Source organism: Anas platyrhynchos, chromosome 20 (assembly GCF_047663525.1).
Source record: "Anas platyrhynchos isolate ZD024472 breed Pekin duck chromosome 20, IASCAAS_PekinDuck_T2T, whole genome shotgun sequence".
Lineage (NCBI taxonomy): Eukaryota > Metazoa > Chordata > Aves > Anseriformes > Anatidae > Anas > Anas platyrhynchos.
In genome coordinates this window covers 3575012-3588562 of record NC_092606.1, presented here as the reverse complement: position 1 = coordinate 3588562, position 13551 = coordinate 3575012, and the positions used below count along the sequence as shown (strand labels likewise).

At 50.4% G+C, this 13551-nt stretch overlaps 1 protein-coding gene across 8 annotated transcripts in view; it reads left to right on the top strand.

The window, feature by feature from the left end:
- RPH3AL (rabphilin 3A like (without C2 domains)) overlaps positions 1 to 13551 on the top strand; it is a 41453-nt gene that overhangs the window by 13719 nt on the left and 14183 nt on the right. For all 8 annotated transcript variants that reach the window (XM_072026113.1, XM_038165676.2, XM_072026111.1 and 5 more), the window contains 3 exons: positions 980 to 1109; positions 4855 to 4941; positions 12832 to 13006. In XM_072026113.1, the coding sequence (XP_071882214.1) occupies positions 980 to 1109; positions 4855 to 4941; positions 12832 to 13006 (392 nt within the window). The remainder of the gene's footprint in view (positions 1 to 979; positions 1110 to 4854; positions 4942 to 12831; positions 13007 to 13551) is intronic.

The window sequence follows — 13551 nt, the reverse complement described above, 5'->3', positions numbered from 1 at the left end:
AGACCTTGCCCTCCTCGCAGCGCGGGGCTTGGCTGGTGGGACATTAGCACTAATGAGAAGGGGGATGCAAGGATAACAGGACCGAGCCACGTGGCTGCGGCTGGTTGCTGCCTCTGAGAAATGTTTGGCTGTTTGTCATCCTCCCCGCCGACAGACGATGCCCGACAATGGCCTCGCAGCGATCTCACGACAGCAGCCTCGCTCTGCACGCCCTCCGCATCTCGCTTCCGAATCGCCTGTCCCTCCTTCCTTCCCTTCCGTGGTCCTGCTGCTGTGGACGTTGTGCATACAATATGTGCTTCCTGTCTTCCAAGCAGGCTGTCGAACGAAGCAGGGGGTAGTTGCTGGCATTCTTGTACCGTAGCCAGGCTCATTTTGGTCTGATGGCTTCGGTCTGGCCTTCCTGCTTCTAATGAGATGTAAGTCGCATGCCTGCAGTGCTGCTTTCAGGGAGGGCATGTGAAAACAGAGCAGGGCTTGGCAGGTCTCACTGTCTAACTCCTCTGCCCTTTCCGTGTGCTGACTTGCCCTGGTGTGAGCACTGAACCCTTTTCCTGCTCCCCAGGCAGGAAATCACTGTGCTGAGACTGTGCTGCCGAGGTGGCACTGAGCTCCTGAAGGGTGCTGGGTGCTTTTCTTGTGAGCCATCTGCCCTGTGCACACTGGCTGAGCCGTGCCTGCCAGTGGTGCTCCCAGTTTTGCTTCTCCTGGTCTCGGTGAGCACCAGCAGATGGACTTACAGGGGTTTTATTCCCTGAGGACCAAGAGCCAGCTACTAGGAAACACTGAGCGCAGAGACTGAAGCGAGGGTACATACGGTCCCAGCAAGGGGCTCCGAACTCCACGAGAAGGCTGAACCTGGAGCACACACCTGTAGGTTTTTGGCACAGCTTCCTCCTGTAGATCTGAGATTGCCACAGAGCCGTTCTGCAGTGCCCAAGGACCTGCTGTGACCTCTGCCTGGCCTTGTTCCCTGCAGGCGCCTGGTGGAGCGGCTGGAGAACATGAGAAAGAACGCGATGGGAAACGGCCTCTCCCAGTGCTTGCTCTGCGGGGAGCTGCTCGGGCTGCTGGGGAGCACCTCGGTCTTCTGTCAGGACTGCAAAAAGGTGGGTTTGCTCACAGGGGTTCCTGCCTACTCCTGGTAGCAGGTCTGTCCAGGCAAGGCCACTGGGGCTCTCGGAAGGGAGATCGCTCTGTGGAGTTAACTTATCTTAGCCCTGCTTGACCGGGTTGGTGCTGTCAAGCCACAGGGTTTTTTCTTTTTACCTTATTCCTTGTGATCCTAAAGTGCCCAAACTGCACTTACTGCTGAGATGGTGTGCATCAGCCGGGTAGATACTGGCGTTCCAGAGAAAGGGCAGAAATGTGCGTCTGTCAGAGGCACCTATAGAAGTGTCTGTGTACCTTACTGCTCCTTCCTGCAGGGTCTGCCCTTAGACCTTCCAGTAATGTGTTTCTACAGAGGGCTCAAACCCATCTTTAAGTTCCAAACCAGTGTAAGGTTTCCAACCTCAATGATACATAAATTACCTGTGCATCAGTGACTGTGTGTGTCATTGGCAGGACTGCACAGGTGTTGTTTGGAAGGGAGCACAGGCATGTAGGGAGACCTACATAGTGTGTAGGTCCTACATAACATCCTACATCCCTGTGGGATGATTATTGCTCGTCTGGGCTCCCCGACAAGCAGGGGTTAAACTGCATTGCTGCGGAGATGAGGATCTCCAAGGCAACCACCTTATCCTCCCTCTGCTGGGAGGCTGCTTCTCCTGCACTTGAAGCCCATCCTTCCCTGGGGAGATGTCTGTGCGAGTGCTCAGAGCAGTGCCTGGGGAGAGGTGAGGGTACCAGTGGGTGCAGGAGTGCTTCTGACTGGTGTCAGGGTGGGAGGGAGCAGCCTGGTGTCCCTGCTGGGCACCAGAGCCAAGGGGACACTTGCTGGTGCCACCCACCCCATCACTGCAGAGTTGTCCCATGGAGTCTGCAGGGCAGCACTGAGTAAATCCCACGTCTTACCACGCAGGGGTGTGTGCTGGCAGCTCTGTGCTTAAGCAGCTGTGCAGGCTGTGATGGAGAACCTGCTGTGCTGGTGGAGTTGGTGAGCTGCAGGTCCTGCAGGCAGCACCGAGGGCCCAGCAAAGGGGAGCTGCAGGGCAACTCTCTCGGAGGGGAGCACGGGCTCTGTGCAGACGTGTCTGTGGACAATAAAGGGCTGCCTGGCAGACAGGAGGCGGCAGGCTGTTTCCTGCATTTCAAGCATGCAGAATAACAGGATGTGCTGTATTCCTGCCTCCTTCCCCTGGCGATTCTGCTCTCACCTTGTCTGAAGCCAGCTAGGTCATGGTGCTGCAGCACTTCCTAACCTCCTTCCTGCAAGCCCCGCACACTAGCACGTGGAGGCAGAGCTGCTGCAGACCCTGCCCTGCTCTGCCCCTTTGCAGTTGCAGGAATAACCCCTAGAGCTAGCGAGGCTGGGAGTGCCCGAGGCTCCTGAGGAGCTGTAACCAGAAAGACCCAAAGAAGAACTGGTTCTTCTTGGGTTTTAGTTGGTTTTGGGGTAGTTTTTTTTTTCATTGTTCTCTTTTAGTCTGTTGGACAGTTCAGGAGGATTCACATCGAGGTTGACCTAAGGTGAGATCCTGTTTTTCCCAGTGTGCGTTTTGCAGCTGCTTTCAGCTTGGCTGCGCTTCTCTGCCGTGTGCGAGCTCAGGGCAATGGTGAGTGGGTGCCCTGGGCTTTTCCCCTTCCTGCTTTGTAACGCAGTGGTGTGAACCCAAAAACAGTCGATCCCTAAGCAGAGCACACAGAGGGGGCTGTTACTTTAAGCTTGTCCCCAATCCCCAGGGATATCCATCACTTGTGCAGCGTTGAACGCGATAAGCAATGACTTGTCAGGGAATTATGGATTTTTAAAGTTCATATTTTTCTTGCTTTCTTGTTACCATCTCATTGGAAAGTCGTTGCGGCCCTTTTAGCTCAATAACAGGGATTGCTGTAACGATACATCTGAAATATAGCAGAGGGCTTACCTTCTGCAAGTCCCTTCTGCTGAATAGAGGCTCGATAGCTCTTGGAGCCTGATGGATTTCCTAAGTGCCACTTTCTGTTTTAGCATTTATAGGTCAAAATGAAGAATGATTTTAATATTGGGTTTTATTATCTTAGAAATAAATGCATTATGGCAAGACAAAGATGTATGCAAATACAGACGTGTTAACAATAGCAGTAGTCAGATGAAGCATAATGTGCAATTTACCATGCAGAGGGTATCAGGATCATGTATAAAAGGTGAAAGAGAAGTAGGAGAAGAAAGATATCTTGTATTTAATGAAGAACAGGGCTGTGTTTAGCATCTTTGATTTTTATGTCTTCTGAGGGGTTGTGGGTGATACTCGATTTCCCGGCTAGTCTGCAGGGAAGGGGAGGAAGAGAGCCCAGTTTTGTGTTGGAGCTTTCAAAATTTATGGCTAGGAGGAAAGTTGTTGGGAAATTTCCACTAGGGGGAGTGTTTGAATGTGCTATATGCGGGGATTGGGATCTCTGAGGGTATTTACGACTGAGTTACTCCCTCAGGTTTTGGTCTCAGAAAGGGAGAATTTGGTGCATTTCAGAAGGTGCCTCCTAACTGCGGCACTATCTTCTGCTTGCATCTGCAGTCCCTCTTGGCTTGGGTAGCACCATCTTGAATATCGATATGCACCAGACCAAACAGGTTGTTTCTTATTTCTCTGCCCTTCCTGAAAACCTGTAGGCATCCCAGCCAAAACGCCATTAAAGTGCCCGTTGGGATGCAGACAGAGCAAAAGCCTTGACAAAAGCCATCTGTTGAGCTGTTAGCAGAACCGAGAGCTCTGCCTCTGGGCTGCGCTGACCGAAATATTTGGGTGTGTTTGCTCATGCAGTGAAGCCATTCCTAAGGTACTGTCTTTCTGCTGCTCTCCTCCTCCGAGCGTGGGCACTGAGGGCTAAGTGAGCACCAAGCCTTCATCCCGCAGAGCAGAGCTCCTGGCTTATAGCTGGAGCAGCCTCGGTGGGGAGATGGGTGAAACCCAGCTGGGGGGAGTAAATTGTCTCCCTAAGCAAGCTTTTGCTCTCCAGGGCCCTCCTGTGAGTGGATTTTTCTCTGTGAGGATCAAAGCATTCATCCCATTCCTAATTCAACTGCAAGCCAAGCCTGATACCCATCAGCTTCATTATATAAAAATTAGGTGATTCGGGTTGTAAATGGCTTGTAATGCCAGCAGAGACGTGGAAGCTCCCTCGTGCAGGGATGGATGCCGTGTGGTGCTATCAAGCATTCTGCTCAGGAAACGTGCACGTAGGCACGGTCGTGCCCGCTCCCTAAGCAGCCACAAATCAATAGCTGCCAAGCGCTCGCCGAAATGGAGGGGAAGCCGTGGGGTTTCAGGCAACGTGTGTGAGGGAAGGGAGGGGAGGATTTACAGTCCTGCACAAACTCGCACTCGTTTTGTGCTTGGTTACAGCTGCTTTCTGTGCCACAGTGACTGGGCTTTCAGATTTAGAATAATAATAATAATAAAAAAAAAAACCACTCCAGAAATATCTATTTGTTGTGTGGCTTGATCTGCGCTGTCCAGTTCTCTTGTCAACCTGGAGGCAGGGACCGTGCAGTAGATTTGCCTTTGTTTTAACATCCTTATCGACCTGAAGCAGCTTCTTAGGATCCACGTATCTCTGGGATAAATAACAGAATTGTGCCATGCTTAATATTGGTAAGGAAAGCAAACCAGAACTGTTGGGACAGATGCTTCTCAGCCTTGTCTTTGCTGGAGGCTATATGGCTGTGGGGAGCTGCTCACACCACCCTTTTCTTTTCTCTCCTTGTTTCAGAAAGTTTGCACCAAATGTGGCATAGAAACCTTTGGAACCCAGAAACGCCCCCTTTGGTTGTGCAAGATCTGCAGCGAACAGAGAGAGGTAAAATTTAACTGTGGAGAGGAGGGGCTCAGCAGCACTCAGCCACCTGCCCTGGGTCTGTGCTGAGTGTGCATGGGCTCCTCCCTCTGCCTGGGTATGGGGTGGGGAGGTTTGGATATAGGGTTTGGGAGGCTCAGCTGATGCACACAATGGTGATAACTTTGGTTTGTGATGTTATGGAGGGGAAAAAAAAACACAGCCCCTCTAGCCTGTATTGTTTTTTGTTTGTTTATTTGTTTGTTTTCTAGCTATGGCTGTAAGGAGATTTACCTTTTGCTGCTGGTTTCCTCCAAGCTTTGTGGCAAATAAACTTGGCTAACGCTGGTTCTTTAATACAGCGGGAGAGATCTATAGCCTAGCTTCAATATTTGTCCCTCTAAAAATAACCAGGATTGCAGCTTTTAACTCTGTTCCCCCCCCACCTCCCCCTGCCTGTCAAATCCCATAACTTGCCAGCATGTGAGACTTCTGATGCAGGTCTCTAAATTTTTGTATCCTTTATCCTTGACTTTACACTGCAAAAAGTAATGGCCTGCCTCAGTTCTTGTCTGCCAGCCAGCATCCACCAACTTCAGGCTTGCTGCTGTGCTGTGAAGCCGGTGAATTTGTTCAGTGATTACAGAGGGACTTTCACTTGTTCCCATCAATTTATTTTGAGCTTTTGCTTGTGGTCCTTGAACATCAATCCAGTGCAGCTATTCCTGACCACTGCAACCAACTGTGAAACCTGGGTGCTCTGCTAGATCCATCAATTTTGGAAGTGCAGTGAGAGCGTTTCTGCAGGTGTTTGAGATGGTGAATGCTTTTGTATTAGTTGTGGAGATTTAGCGTTGCTTGGGTTTTAAGTAGGAGGGGATTATCTGCGTGCGAGTACTTGCAAAATTCCTGTTTGGGTAAGATGATGGATGCTGTCTGTAATTTTTGAGTGGCAATGTGACTAGGGCAGGCAGAGAGCATTCGAGTTCTCTGGCTATTGCTAATAATTTGATGCACTGAATCATCCAGGTGTTTTGAAATCCAGACAGCAGTCCCAAAGTGGAGAGTGTGGCAGGTCAAGGCAGTTTCCATGTCCTGTGGGGAGATGGGTATGGGGCTGAGATTGACTTCATTTCTTTTTTTCTGTTCTTGTATTTTTTCTCATCCCACAATGTATAATTGCCTTTTTTTTTTTCAATTTCTTATAAAAATAATGAGGAGCCATGGTCACTGGACAAAGAAGAACATTAACCTGTCCAGTAAGTGTTACGTGCGGTCAGTGTGTGAGGGAACGGTAACCTTCAGAGATCCCTCTCTCCGTGAGTCCTGAGATACAGCCGACGTGCTTCTCTAATGAAAATGGATGGAACTTTCCCTCGGAGACTACCTAAAAAATAGCCTCATCTTACCTCACAACCCTAAACTTCATCTTTATTTTTTTTTTCTTGATTCGTTTAAAGGTCCGTTCAGGTCTGTCTCCTTTCCTGTTTGTGGTGGTGCTTGCTGGTGCTCTGACCAGAGATGTACGTGATGTGTGGGTACTGATCCAGTTTTGTTTCCTGGGATCCAGACGGGAAGCTTCAGGAACCCTCCCAAACCCTTTGTGTTGATGCAATAACATCACCAGCAGCCACTCTCACCTTTCTTCTCGCCCTTTCTCAATGCACAGCACGGTAATGAAGCAAAGTTCTCCTTTAGCCCATGCTAATGAAGTGCATGCTTAAAGCAGGCTTGTCCCAGGCTGCAGAGCTCAGGCAGTGCCTCCCAGCTTGCAGGGCCGTGCTCAGGGCCCTGGCCTTGTCCAGCTCTCGTGGGTGAGTGTCTGATGCTGGTCTGGCGCGGAGGTGGCAGTAATTGGTGTGGTGTTCCCTGCCAGGAAGAGATGTGAGCCCCCAGCAGGTGTGAGGAGATGTGATGTTTCCAAGGTAGGTGATTCCTGCCGCGTCAGGGCCGTGTTTGCAATCTGTAATTTTCTGAACCACTGCCCTGGCTATTTGGGCATGATATTTATGAAGCTCTCAACTCTGTTACCGAGAGACTGCCAGGCAGTGAAGTGAGATCGGGAGGTCATTCAGAAACCTGGGTGGACTAAATGATGTTGGCTAGAGTTAATGAGTGTCGTCTGGCTGGGACAAGAGCCTGGGACTGAGATTTGTCCCCTTTACCCCCTGCTGTGCACTGAGTGAGCAACTGAGTCTTGTGGTCCACCAGGATGTAAAGCCAGCGTGGTGGGGTTGGACATTCACATACAGCAGCTAACAGCCAAAGTGTGCAGCATCGTGCACACGTGCTAAAGCTCTCATCCCTCCATTCCCCTTGGTATTATTTATCCCCGTAAGCTTGAAATTTTACTGAAAATGTAGTGGTGTGGTCATCTTCTTTGCTCCTTTGCTGTGTGGACAAAATCTGTGCTGGCTTCAATCATGAGTAAATCGTCCGTGTGTGCCTAGGCCAAAACGAAGACCAAGGAGCAAGCTATTGTTTACAGCAGTTTTTCAGTGGAGGTTGAATGCTTGATGCCCACAGATCCTGTCGGGAATCCCAGCCTCAGCCACTCAGAAGTGTTCTTTGCTGCTTTCTGTTTCCTTGAAAACCTCCGCTGGGAAGGCTGTGCTGCATAGCAATGAGCAGCAAGTTGCTCTGACACTGTCTCGTTGCTGGAGAGTGGAGGTGATTAATGGATTCTGCCTGCTGCTTGCGTCCCAAGCATCCAGAAGCAAAGCAGCGTGTTTGGCAACGCTGGGGCTGCCCAGCGTGCTGTGTGCCTGCAGGGTGGGGGTCTCCAAGCTGCCAGAGGTGTGGAAGGAGGAAAGTATGGTACTAAAATATCTCTGGGACCTGACAGAGCCTGGGTGCTTCTCCAGGCAAAGGGAACATCCCTGAGGGCCAGCAGACACCCCTGGGTGATTAACGCATCTCTTCCTACTGAAATAGGACCTGATCTGCTTTAAGCCAGGACTGGCTTTTTGGAGATAGCTCTTGTTCCATCTCTTTACAGAGGCACCTACTGTAAAAAAAAAAACAAACAAAAAAAAACCACTTTTGTTCTTCCAGGTTTCTGTGGACATTTTCCTTTACATCTTCTGAGTGAGGTGGAGTTAAAACAGGTGTGGATTGTGTTTTATTGCTTATGCAAGTGAGACTAGGAGCAAATTCAGTCATGCTGGCATTTACTTTCAAGGGCAAGAACCTTCCTTCTTCCCTCCCTGATGTACTGCATTGCCTTCCTCGGCTTGGCATCTCGTGTGGCCTTCCTGGAGACTGAACATGGAGGGCCAGTGGGCTGATTCTCCCTGGAACAAGGGCTGGTAGTGCATGCACATGAAATCCTGTGGCACGACTGGGGAGGCTGATCCCTGACTGCAGCAAACACTGGCCACGGGTTTGTAGCAACAGGTATAAAGCAGGAACGATTCCCTGCTGCCAGGCCTCTGGCAGGGCACGTGAGCAGGAGAACAGCTTGGGCAGCAGTGCCCAACGTTGAATCAGTGGCGTGTGGCTGAACTCTGTCATCACCTTCTGCCCTGCAGCGTTGTGTCAGGTCCCTGCCCGCCCATCTAACTCTGCACAGTCTTGTTTTGACTGATACCACCAGGTTGTGCAAAGCGCCTCCCTGAATTACCACTTTATATATATGTATTTTTTTTATATATCCATAATTAGCGATGCTATCATCGTAATTAAAATCCTCTTGGAAGCGTTCATGCACATTTACATTTGAATTGACACATCCAAAATTGTAGTGATAATGAAAACAGTTAAAGTAGGGTGGGGGGAGATAAATAGCTTTTTTTAAACCCCATCAAATATGAAAGAGCATGTCAGCTATCAGGGACCTGCTAAAGTTTTAATTTGCCCCCTCTGCTTCACTTTCCCTTTAATTTCTTCTCCGCTAAATGACATTTTCATGGCTGGCTGCATTTCTTGGTTTATCAAAATAAACCATGCAGAGGAAGAAGCTTACCGTGCTGGAAGAATGGAGTTGTCTCCTCCCTTTTTTGCCCCCAGGGCTTCCCTTTTCGCATGTACGCTCATACCATTTTGAACATTATAAACCACCATAGCCCAGGGTTATTCCTGCCTGGCATGATGATTTCTTGGCAAAATACCGTGCTGATGGAGGGGAGTGTTTATTTTGGGTGACTCTGGATTGAATCGAAGTGATGTGCACCTGTTTGCAATTCAGAGAACTCATCAATAGCCTAGCATATTATTTTGGGGGGTGGTAGCAAGCAGTTAGCCTCAAAATAGTGTCCTCTAGAATAGAGCCCCAGGAAAAAAAGAGGCCTGATTGAGAGGGGAATGATAAATCGTTGAAGGCTGGCAGCCACTGCAGCTTGAGAAACGTTGGGGTCAGAGGTGCAATACATTTTGCTATTCCGGAAACAAAGCTCCGAACGGCAATTTCACTGCCTTTTAATTTTCTTCATCCTCAAGTGCTGAATGTGGGAGTTGACAACAGATTGCTGTAAATAATGTAATTGGAAATCTCTGTGTTATGGAAAAGCAGATGAATGCAAATAACGAAGCCGAGGAGCGCTCGCTCTTTTTTCCCAGCCAGTGGTTTGCAGTGTGCCAGAGCCGCGGCGTGGAGCTGGGACAAAGTGAGCTCGTGGGTATGTGCTGCGTGAGGGCAATGGCAACAAAGTCCTCTCCAAGAAGCTGCCTTTGCAGGTGCCTTTCTCTTCATCGAGTGTAGAGCCCACGAGAACTTGCTCCCTGAGGCTGAGGGATGGAGCTGATAGCGCTTTTGTCGGCATGGGAAGCTGAAGGTGGCTCTTTTCCTCTTGCACAGCCCAACCTGGGCTGCAGAATGCTACAGCTGCTGCGTGGCGAGCAGTGGAGGGGAGAGCAGAGTTTGGCTCTGCTGGAAGAGGCTTTCCAAGGCTCTCTGTCTGGGGAACTCATGGCTCGGTGACGCTGACTGCTGGGGGGCTAGCAGCAGCTGGCTGGAGGGGCTGCGAGTGCTTGTTACGATTCCTCTCTCTCAATCAGTGAGTCCTAATGTTGTCTCTGATTAGGAGCTTGTTTTGGCACTTCTGTGCTCAGAGAGGGGGGAGAGAGGAGATTGAAGCCTGAGCAGTAATGTGTTTCACCTGGGCCCTGTGATTTTCCTTTAGGTCACGTTAACAGGCAGCACTTGAATGCGCTGGATAAAATACGCATCTGCTGCTGACTGCCTGAATACAGCCTCATCCTGTGTTTGTACTGGTGGCTTGATGCAATTTTAATAGGGATATTGTCAGGGTTACAAAATGCATTGTGCTCTCTGGACTTGTCATGGCCACAGCCATTAAATTGGTTCAAATAATAAAAAGAGGAGCCTCTTGAGCAAGTATCTCTTCTCGTCCACGTCCTCCTCCGCTTTGCTTTCAGGTGGATGAGGTGTCAGGGGAGGCAGAAGGACAGGAGCCTGAAGGAAGTCAATATTTGGCATGGATTTCTGCTGTGTTTTGCTGGGCTGGGGGGGAGCAGCAGCAGGACTGCTCCTGAGCCACCGCAGCAAGTTCCTCCCAGGCACCGGGCCTCTGCATCCTGGTCTGGGGTAGCACTGGTGCAGATCCTTATTCTGTCAAGCACTCCCAGAGCAGGGGATGCTGAATGTTATTTAAAAGCGGGTGGATTTATTTTATTTTATCTTATTTTTTGCAAGGAGCTGGAAGTGGCTGGCTGTTGCTCTCTGATGAGATCCCAGTGCCACCCAAACTCAGGCTGCGCTGGGGCAGGGTTTCTCCTAACGGGCTAACAGGACTGGTGGGAGCAAAACTCTTCCTCTTGGAAAGAGCCAACTGCTGCTAATAAGCGGGAGTTTTATCTGTGAAGCACTGTTATAGATTTATTAATTTAAAATCAAGCAGGAACTTTGCTGTTGGGCCACTTGCAATCAATGAAACTAGCATGACGAGCAGTCAGCAGCATCGATCCGTTTTGATGCAGGGATGCTGAAGCCAGCCTGCGTGCCCAAGTGCAGAACAGAACGTGAACCATGGGGCGTTTTGGATGGAGTGTGCAGGTAACTTGGGGGGAGCAGATGTCCGGAATGATTCCAGGGGAGAACATCTCCCCTGCAGCTGTTTTAGAACTGATCTCAAAACAACTTCGGTACTGCTGCAATGAGAGCAAATGCTAATAGAGGTACCCATGTGAAGTGAATATGTATGCATAGCATCAATTTTCTATTGGTGTTACTACATCAGGGCTGGGTGTGTTATATTGTTTAACTCTTTCTCTAACTGGGCTCACTTTGGGGGTAATGGGAGAAACCTGGGGGTGCCCAGCCTGTCCTTACCGCAATCCTTGCTGTGTCTGATTGGTTTTATGGTCTGCCTAAATTGTACTTCGCCTGAAGATAATAGGTCTCTTCAGTGCTTCAAATTAAATTACAGATGTTGCAAGGTCTGTTCGGAGAAGGACTGCAAAGACAGGCTGCTTCCTTCCCAGCAGCTCGTGTGGGGGAGCTGCGTGTGCCCCAGCTACCCCTCGAGTGGCAGGGCACCACCCTGCAGGGTGCAGCCCCCCTGGCTGCAGGAGCCCCTGCTCTGAGCCTCTCTTTTGCTCACTGTACCCGGCGTGTTGCCTCCCTGAGACAAGGGAGCCCGGTCATGCTGCTCAGAGGCTGGGTCAAGTGCTCTGCCTGCTCGAGCACCCCCTGTGGAAGAAAAACCTGCAGTCTTTTCCCCCTTGAGGAAATGGCTTCCCAGCTTTTTGCAGCCTCACCGTCCTGCTGGGCTGGTACTGAGCAGGGAAACGGAGTAATTGCAGGGTGCTCTCACCTCTTGGTGTCCAGATCCTGCTGTGGTGCAGGCGAGCTCCTGACTTGCACTCTTACTGCCACGTGTGCTGGGTCATGGTGCTGCTCTGCTGTCTTCTGCTGGGTGTTCTTCTTTTTAAAAGCATACTGCCAGGTTCCCTCCTGGACCCAGATTGCCTTCACTTGGGTTTCAAGACCCTGAACACAGAGATCTTATCCCTCTGCGTTCACGGCTGTGGATTAGGAACCAGGCAACCTGCAGAGTGACCTCCTCCCACCAGTGAAATGGCAATGGTGGTGTCCTGCTTTTTGTGCCTGCACGAGAAGAGCCTGTCATGAGTGCTGGGCGCTGTCACTGCCCTTTGCTTTGATTAAGCCCAGTAGTTAAAACGCAAATCACAAGCTTATTGCTGTAATTAGGGAAGTCTGCGTTTGCACCCGCTGCCATCATGGTGGCACTACGTGTGAAATGCTTTGGGAACTTGGAGTACAGACTCTTATGATCTCCTTCACTCTGAACAGAAGTGCAAGGTTTCTATCCCCTTACATGAAATGCAAAGTAATACTTTTATTATATTAACTTATTTTTGCCCTGACGGTCTCATTAGCTCATTATTAGACTGCTGGAAGGCACAAAAGAATGAGGTTTTTAGAAACCATTTCTCCTTGTCTGAGCTGCCATCCTCTCCCCTTCCTCTGGCTCACAGCAGGCTTTATATTAAATATACTTAATAGAGCTCCTTCATCATAAGCTGCATTAAAACTAAATTGAAGAGTAGAGGGCGTTCTTACAGGACATATTACAGTTTAGTGCTCTCAGTCCGTTTCCTGCTGCAAGTTCAGGTTATTTAAGTGTTGTTCTTGTTCTGGGGGTTTCAAGCATACCCGTTTGAAGATCTGGCTTGGCTCCACAAAATGAATGCCAAGGTTGTGCTGCTCTGAACCTCACAAGGCAGCGTTTTGGGTGTCCAAGCGTGACCGTTTGTGTATGCCTGCTGCTGCAGGTCTTTGACCCTCACAAAAATAAGGGACAGAGAGATAAAGGGACAGAGGCTGAGGGACCCGGCCCAGGAAGGGAGAGAGGTCTGCCAGGATTCGGTGCTCCTCCAGCCGGTGCAGTACTTGTTTGCCTATGCTTACGGTGTCGGTTGTGTCTCCCACAGGTTTGGAAGAGGTCTGGTGCCTGGTTCTACAAGGGGCTGCCCAAGTACATCACGCCTTTGAAGAGCAGCAGCAAACCCACCGAGGTGCACTCGCAGCCTCGGCAGAGCGAGCCAGCCGTGTCGGAGGCCGAGGGCGTCGGGACCAGCCGTTCCTTCACCTGGGCCAGGGGCAAAGGTTGGTCGGGGGCTCCTTGCCCAGGAGGCAAGCGGGGAGAAGGGCCCGGCTCCTGCTGCTGCTAGCAGCATGCAGCTCACAGGGGAGGCTCGCTGGAAGATCAGCGAGGTGCTCTTCTGCAGTTGGTAAGCAGGGGCAAGCCTGTGCTGGCTGTGTCCTCTTGTGCCTGATGCTCCGGGTGAGGCTGGCAAAGGGTGAGGCTGGCAAAGGGTGAAGCTCCCTCCCTAGGCCTTGGAGAGAGGGTGTTGGGGTTTGCAGCATGGATAACCCTGGGTGAGTTGTGCTTTAAATGCATCTCAGAGAAGCTGTTCATTAACTTAGCCCTGAAGAGCCTGAAGATTTACCGGCTTCAGCGCTCACATCCTTGTTCTTTGAGGCAGACCTTGATTGAAGTAGACCGATGTATCACATGTGGCTTCTTGGCTCACTGCCGTATCAGATCCCATTCACGGGGCTGCCTTGTAGGGCTTTTTTTCTCCCCTCTCTTCCATCTGTCCTCCCCGTCGCTGCTCATACGCCCACTCCAGTGCCGTGCCTGGAGCGAG